Genomic DNA, 7,663 nt, shown 5'->3' with positions numbered 1-7,663 from the left:
ACTCCCCGTGCTCCCCTCCCCCAACACTGGCACCTCCACTCTCCGTGTCAGTGTTGGGGGAGGGGAGTGGGGTGTCAGTGTTGGGGCGGGGAGCGCGGGGGAGGGGGTTGTCAGTGTTGGGGGAGGGCTATAGTAAAGAGTGTGCTTGTTTTGGGGTGGTTTTTGGGAAGAGGGATGTGTTTAACGGGGTGGATGTTTGTGTGGGGCTTGTGAGAGATGAATATTTGTTGGAGAAAATTACTTCAGATGCTGGAATCTGTACTGAAAACAAAACCAAAATGCCAGAGCTCACAGTGGGTCAGACAGCATCCTAATGTTGAGAGTCTAGCTGACTCTTCATCAGATCTGAAGTGAAGTGTGGAGGGTGCAGCATTTATGCTGTAGTTTGGGGATGGAGAGGTGGGGTTTAGTGGGGGTGGGGGCGGTTGGTGCTGGGGGTGGAGATAATGGGTGTAGGTGTTGGTGTAGAAAAGTTGCTAGTTCAGATTAAGTGATGGGAATGTAAGAATGGCAGAACAATAGTGTGTCTCCTGCTAAACTGGGAAGGACAGACTGTCCCACTGGGACAGGGGGGAGAGGAGAGAGGACATTGTGACAGAGAACGTAACAACTAAAGCTCCACAAAGGGAAGAAATGGTTCACAATTTGTAGGTGTTGAACTCAATATTAAGTCCAGAAGACTATAAAGTGGCTAGTCTGAAGATGAGATGTTGTTTTTCCAGTTTGCTGCTGTATTCTGGTCAGTCCCACCAGCCGCGGCATTCAAAGGATAATTCTCCACCATTCCAGACAACGCCAGTAGAACACCACCACCAAACACACCTTCCCCTAACTCCCCAGTCTGTATTTCCCTCTAGTCCATTGAACAACCACTAACACCAATTCCCCCCTTCCCCATGGCATCTTCCCAACACCTGCCCCTTCATTTCCTCCATGTTCACCATCCAAGGGCCTAGGCAGCATTTCACCTGGACCTGCTGCAATCCTGTGTATTGTATTTGCTGCACCCAATGTGGCCTACTCTACATTGGAGAAACCAAACACAGACTGGGTGCATGCTTTGTGGAACACCTCCAGTCTGTGTGCACACAGGACCCTGACTTTCCTGGAGCCAGTCATTTTACCACAGTGTCCTGCTCACATAGCAACATGTCTGTCCTCGGCATGCTGCAGTGTTCTGAATCCCAGCACAAACTGGAGGGACAGCATCTCATCTTCAGACTAGACACTTTATAGCCTTCTGGGCTTAATATTGAGTTCAACACCTTCACATTGTGAATCATTTGTTCTAGTTTGTTATGTTCTGTTAGCATTTCCTCTCTCTCCCCCGCCACATCCCTGTGGGACTGTCTGTTCTTTCTAGTTTGGACAGCACGGTGGCTCAGTGGTTAGCACTGCTGCCTCACAGCGCCAGGGACCTGGGTTCAATTCCCGCCTCAGGCGACTGTCTGTGTGGAGTTTGCACATTCTCCCTGTATCTGCGTGGGTTTCCTCCGGGTGCTCCGGTTTCCTCCCACAGTGTAGATTAGGTGAATTGACCATGCTAAATTGCCCATAGTGTTCAGGGATGTGTAGGTTAGGTGCATTACTCAGGGGAAATGTCGAGTAATAGGGTTGGGGAATGTGTCTGGGTGGGATACTCTTAGCAGGGTTGGAGTGGACTTGTTGGACCTGTTTCCACACTGTAGGGATTCTATGATTCTCTAATGTGGAGGAGCTGGTGTTGGTCTGGGGTGGACGAAGTTCAAAATCACACAACACCAAGTTATAGTCCAACAGGTTTATTTGAAAGCACTAGTTTTCGGAGCCCTGCTGAAGGAGTTAGCCACCTGATGAAGGGGTAGTGCTCTGAACGCTAGTGCTTCCAATAAACCTGTGGGACACACCATTCTTCTGCCATGCTCACATTCCCATCACTTAATCTGAACTATCAACATCTTTTCTGCACCAGCACTCTGCAGTCATTACCCCCACATAACCCCCCTCCCCCAGACTGTAGTATCCCCAGACTTCACTTCAGCTGTGATGAAGAATCATCTAACCTCAAGGTTTGCTCGCTCTCTCTCCGTGGATGCTGTCTGACCTGCTGTGATCTCCGGCATTGGTTGTTTTCAGTGAATATTTGCGAGACTGTTTTTAGGGCCGGGTAAACGTTTCGAGTCGGGGTGGGAGGCGGTCTCTGTCTGTTGTCCCGAGCTGGACCAGGTGCAGCTGCACTGTGCTGAGTCCTGTTCTCCCTGACCCTGCTGCTTGCTGTTTCCAGGCTGGTGCTGGTGGGGATGATGACTCGTGGTCAGGAACGTGTGGTGGCCCTCATCGATATGGACTGTTTCTATGTGCAAGTGGAACAGAAGAACAACCCTGAGCTGAAGGGCAAGCCGTGCGCTGTGGTCCAGTATAAAACCTGGCAGGGAGGAGGGTATATCTATCAGCACTACATTATCAGAGCTGACTGATTGCACTTTCACTCCCGGGACTGGGCACTAGTAATTCCCAGGATGTGGGCAGTGGGGCATTCAGTGGTGGTAACACTGTTGAACGTCAAGGGGTGGTCGTTAGATTCTCTCCTATTGGAGATGGTGACCAAGCATGTAGATGAGGATAGGGCAGTTGACGTGGTGTACATGGACTTCAGTAAAGCCTTTGATAAGGTTCCACATGGTAGGTTGTTGGAGAAAATGCAGAAGCGTGGGACTGAGGGTGATTTAGCAGCTTGGATTAGAAACTGGCTTTCCGTAAGAAGGCAGCAAGTGGTGATTGATGGAAAATATTCAGCCTGGAGTCTGGTTACTAGTGGTGTGCCACAAGGATCTGTTTTGGGACCACTGCTGTTTGTCATTTTGATAAATGATTTGGATGCAGGCATAGGTGGATGGATTAGTAAGTTTGCAGATGACACTAAAGTCGGTGGAGTAGCGGACAGTGTGGGAGAATGTTACAGGTTACAGGGGGACTTGGATAAACTGCAGCATTGGGCTGAGAGGTGGCAAGTGGAGTTCAATGCAGCTAAATGTGAGGTGATGCACTTTGGGAAGAATAACAGGAAGGCAGAGTACTGGGTCAATGGAAAGATTCTTGGTAGTGTGGATGTACAGAGGGATCTTGGAGTCCATGTACATAGATTGAGGCACGATGAGCAGGAACTGCACCCCCCCCCCCACCGCCTGCCCCTGCTTCAGACACTGTTTGGGAAAATGCAGGATGGGGAGGAACTGGTGTTGGACTGGGCTGGACAAAGTTAAAAATCCCACAGGACCAGGTTATAGTCCAACAGATTTATTTGGAAGCACTAGCTTTCGGAGCGCTGCTCCCTCATCAGGTAACTGTTCCTGGTGTGCACTAACACAAGCAGAAATCGCTGGAAAAGCTCTGCAGGTCTGTCGAGAGAAATGAGAGTTAACGTTTCCAGCCCAGTGTTGGCCCATAGTGTTGGAGGGAAGGTGTGAGCATGGATAGAAGCCGGGCTGTCTGACAGAGAGTGGGGATAAAAGGGCCCTTCTCAGGATGGCAGCAAGTGGTGTTCCTCAAGGCTCAGTGTTGGGACCGCAACTTTACGCTTTATACAGGAAGGAACTGAGGGTATTCTGGCTAAGTTTGCAAATGATACAAAGATAGGTAGAGGGACAGGTAGCATTGAGGAGGTGGGGAGACTGCAGAAGGATTTGGACAGGTTAGGAGAGTGCAAAAAGAAGTGGCAGATGGAGTACAGCGTGGGAAAGTGTGAGCTCACGCACTTTGGGAGGAAGGATAGAGGCATGGTCTATTTTCTAAATGGGGAGAAATCCGAAGGGCAAAGAGACTTGGGAGTTCTCGTCCAGGATTCCAGGTTGAGTCAGCAGTTAGGAAGGCAAATGCAATGTTGGCATTTATTTTGAGAGGACTTGAATATAAACTAGTCAGACCACATTTGGAGTATTGTGCACAGTTTTGGGCCCCGTATCTCAGAAAGGATGGACTGGCCCTGGAGTGTGTTCAGAGGAGGATCACGAGAATGGTCCCAGGAATGAAAAGCTTAACATATGAGGAATGTTTGAGGACTCTGGGTCTATACTCGGTGTTTAGAACGATGAGGGGAATCTAATTGAAACGTACAGAATACTGAATGGCCTGGACAGAGTGGATGTTGGGAAGCTGTTTCTGTTGGTAGGAGAGACTAGGACCCGAGGGCACAGCCTTAGAGTAAAGGGAAGGCCTTTTAGAACAGAGATAAGGAGAGACTTCTTCAGCCCGAGAGTGGGGAATCTGTGGGATTCACTGTGACAGAAGGCTGTGGGAGGCCAGGTCATTGAGTGTTTTTGAGACTGAGATACATAGGTTCTTGAGTATCAAGGTTTATGGGGAGAATAGGGTTGAGAAACCAACCAGCCATGATTGAATGGCAGAGCAGGCTTGATGGGCTGAATGGCCTAATTTCTGCTTCTATGTCTTATGGTCTTATACTGTGGGCAGTTTTAGTCTCCTCATTTGAGGGAAGATACCATTTCATTGGAGGCAGTTCAGAGAAGGTCCACTGGGATGGTCCCTGGGATGGAGGGAGTGTCTCATCAACAAAGGTTAAACAGGTTGGGACTCTAATCCCTGGAGTGTAGAGGAATGAGAGGGGACCTCATTGAAATACGTTGGACTGTTCAGGGTTTGACAGAGTCAATGCTGAGAGGATGGTTCCCCTCATGGGAGGGTCTGGGACCGGAGGGCAGAGGGTCAGGATAAAGGGGCACCAGTTTAAGGCTGGGACAAGGAGGGATTTTTTTTTGAGGGTTATGTGTGTTTGGAACTCCTTGCCCCAGGGACTTGTGGGGGCAGAGCCTGGGTGTATATTTAAGGCTGAGATAGATCCTTGTTCAGTTGGGGAATCAGTGGGGTACGAGGAAAGGGCTGGAAGGTGGACGTGAGGAATGTCTGATCAGAAACAATCCCATTGAAAGGCAGAGCAAGATGGAGGGACTGAGTGTCCTACTCCCGTTCCTATTCCATATGATCCGATGGTCTTACAACTAAGCGTGCAGGTACAACAGGCGGTGAGGAAAGGAAATGGGATGTTGGCCTTCATAGTGAGAGGATTTGAGTCCAGGAGCAGGGAGGTCTTGCTGCAATTATACAGGGCCTTGGGGAGACCACAGCTGGAGTATTATGGACAGGTTTGGTCTCCTTATCTGAGGAAGGATGTTCTGGTGATGGAGGGAGGGCAGCGAAGGGTTACCAGACTGATTCCTGGGAGGGCAGGCAGATGGATGGAGAGAGACTGGATCAGTTAGGATTATATTCACTGGAGTTTAGAACATAGAACATTACAGTGCAGGAGTTTAGGAGATTGAGGGGGGGAATCTCATATAAACCTGTCAGATTGGTATGACAGGTCGGCGCCTGTGGAATTCTCTGATTCAGAAAGTGATTGAGCCCATAACATTGAATGCTTTCAGGAAGGAGTTAGATATTGTACTTTGGCTAAAGAGATCAAAGGGTAGGCGGAGAAAGCAGGAACAGGGGACTACATTGGACAGCAGTGATATGGTCACATTGAGTGTTGCTGCAGACTCGAAGAACTGGACAGTCTGTACATATTCCTGTTTTGGTCCACCCAGCATCTCAACCAAGCCCGCAGGGGCCAACTTGACCTCCCAGTCACCACCCACTTCAATTCCCCCAACAATTCCATTTCAGACATGCCCATCCTTGGCCTCCTCTGTTGCCAAAACAAACCACAGCTCCAATTGGAGGAACACACCTCATCTTCCCCCCGGGCAACCTACAGCCTGGAGGACTCAACGTTGAGTTCTCCAATTTCAAATAACCTCCCTCCGGCTGTACAGGACACTGGTTAGGCCACTGTTGGAATATTGCATGCAATTCTGGTCTCCTTCCTATCGTAAAGATGTTGTGAAACTTGAAAGGGTTCAGGAAAGATTTACAAGGATGTTGCCAGGGTTGGAGGATCTGAGCTACAGGGAGAGGTTGAACAGGCTGGGGCTGTTTTCCCTGGAGCGTCGGAGGCTGAGGGGTGATCTTATAGAGGTTTATACAATCATGAGGGGCATGGATAGGATAAATAGACAAAGTCTTTTCCCTGGGGTGGGGGAGTCCAGAACTAGAGGGCATAGGTTTAGGGTGAGAGGGGAAAGATATAAGAGAGAACTAAGGGGCAGCTTTTTCACACACAGGGTGGTACGTGTATGGAATGAGCTGCCAGAGGATGCGGTGGAGGCTGATACAGTTGCAACATTTCTGCTGTTCCTATCTTTCTCTAGAATTATTGCTGTCAGCTACGAGGCACGAGCCTATGGAGTGACGAGAGGAATGCGAGGTCAGGAAGCAAAGAAGAAATGTCCACAGCTGCAGCTCGCGCGAATCCCAGAGGCTCATGGGAAGGCCGATCTCAGCAAGTATGTCCTTTTCCCTCCTGCCCATCACCTTTCTTTGCAGTTCCCCACCTCCACCCCGTCCGCATCCCCACTCCCTTCAGTTCCCATTCTTTCCCACCCCACCTCATCCCCTCACTTTCCTGCCCCCTCTCCACACCCTTTGTGCCCAGTCCATTGAAGCACCTGCCTATTTTCCTGTTCCCCCCCTGCCTCGGTCTCCTCTCCCTCCTGTGCACCCTCCTCAGTTCACTTTGTTTTATAAAGTTAGTTGTTTCTGAGCTGTTCTCTGGACTAACATTGGATGAAGGTCCAGTGTGTTTATAGTACAGTGTCTGACTGAGAGAAATGTCAGGTTTGCTGATAACGCTAAGGGTTCACCTTTATCAGTAACCCCCTTGGCTGTGCTAACAGCTGCAGCAGGGGCAGAGTCTATTCTTCCTTGTCACTGCTGCTAAAGTCATCGAATCTCTCACATCTCCATTAGCCTGAACTGAGATGTTTCTGCCTTTTGGAGATTTCACAATCTGCTCGGTTTCTCTGAGTGACTCTGATCACAGCCAGGTATCTGTACAAACACTCCATCTTCCCCCGAAGTTCCTCTTCCAGTGAGGGACAGGAATGTGTCGGCTGTTACTGTTTTACGTGTCCCAACAGGTATCGTGAAGCCAGCGTACAGGTGCTCTCAGTGCTGTCCCGTTTTGCCGTGATCGAACGGGCCAGTATTGACGAGGTTTTTGTAGATCTGACTGCAGCTGCCCGAGATCGGGCCTGCAAGCTGGAGGGTCAGCGGATTGATCATGGGCTGCTGCCGACCACCTTCATACAGGGATTCCCCCAACATGCTCAGGCAGAGCAGTGTGGAGAGCCAGCTGTACCGAGAGGTAGGTACCTGGGGGAGAGGGGGGGAATTACACTGAGGCCACTGGCTGTTACCACCAGTCACACTGTGTGTGTGTGTGTGTGTGCCCTCACAGAGCAGGCACGCCGAGTGGGGCTAGACGCCTGGCTGGACTCGCTGCCCCTCAGTACCCGAGACGGAGACAGCCCTGAGCTGCAGCTCACAGCTGGGGCCCTGATCGTGGAGGAGATGCGGGCAGCAGTGGAACACGAGACTGGATACAGGTGTTCAGCTGGAGTTTCACACAACAAGGTACACCGCAGAGACTGGCAACTCCTCCCTGTGCACTGGCACTGTGCCCCCTGCACCCCACACCTCCATACACCGGCACCGTGCCCCCTGCACCCCACACCTCCATACACTGGCACTGTGCCCCCTGCACCCCACACCTCCATACACTGGCACC

At 50.5% G+C, this 7,663-nt stretch overlaps 1 protein-coding gene across 1 annotated transcript in view; it reads left to right on the top strand.

Moving 5' to 3' along the window:
- Positions 1-7,663, top strand: part of LOC122546978 (DNA polymerase eta-like) — a 19,320-nt gene that overhangs the window by 7,281 nt on the left and 4,376 nt on the right. The window contains exons 2-5 of the mRNA XM_043685579.1: positions 2,264-2,419; positions 6,246-6,380; positions 7,014-7,240; positions 7,334-7,509. Coding sequence (XP_043541514.1) covers positions 2,280-2,419; positions 6,246-6,380; positions 7,014-7,240; positions 7,334-7,509 — 678 coding nt within the window. The 5' untranslated portion in view covers positions 2,264-2,279. The remainder of the gene's footprint in view (positions 1-2,263; positions 2,420-6,245; positions 6,381-7,013; positions 7,241-7,333; positions 7,510-7,663) is intronic.

The sequence above is a fragment of the Chiloscyllium plagiosum genome, unplaced genomic scaffold (assembly GCF_004010195.1).
Source record: "Chiloscyllium plagiosum isolate BGI_BamShark_2017 unplaced genomic scaffold, ASM401019v2 scaf_7146, whole genome shotgun sequence".
In the NCBI taxonomy this organism is placed as follows: Eukaryota; Metazoa; Chordata; class Chondrichthyes; order Orectolobiformes; family Hemiscylliidae; genus Chiloscyllium; species Chiloscyllium plagiosum.
This window is presented reverse-complemented; position numbering and strand designations above follow the sequence as displayed.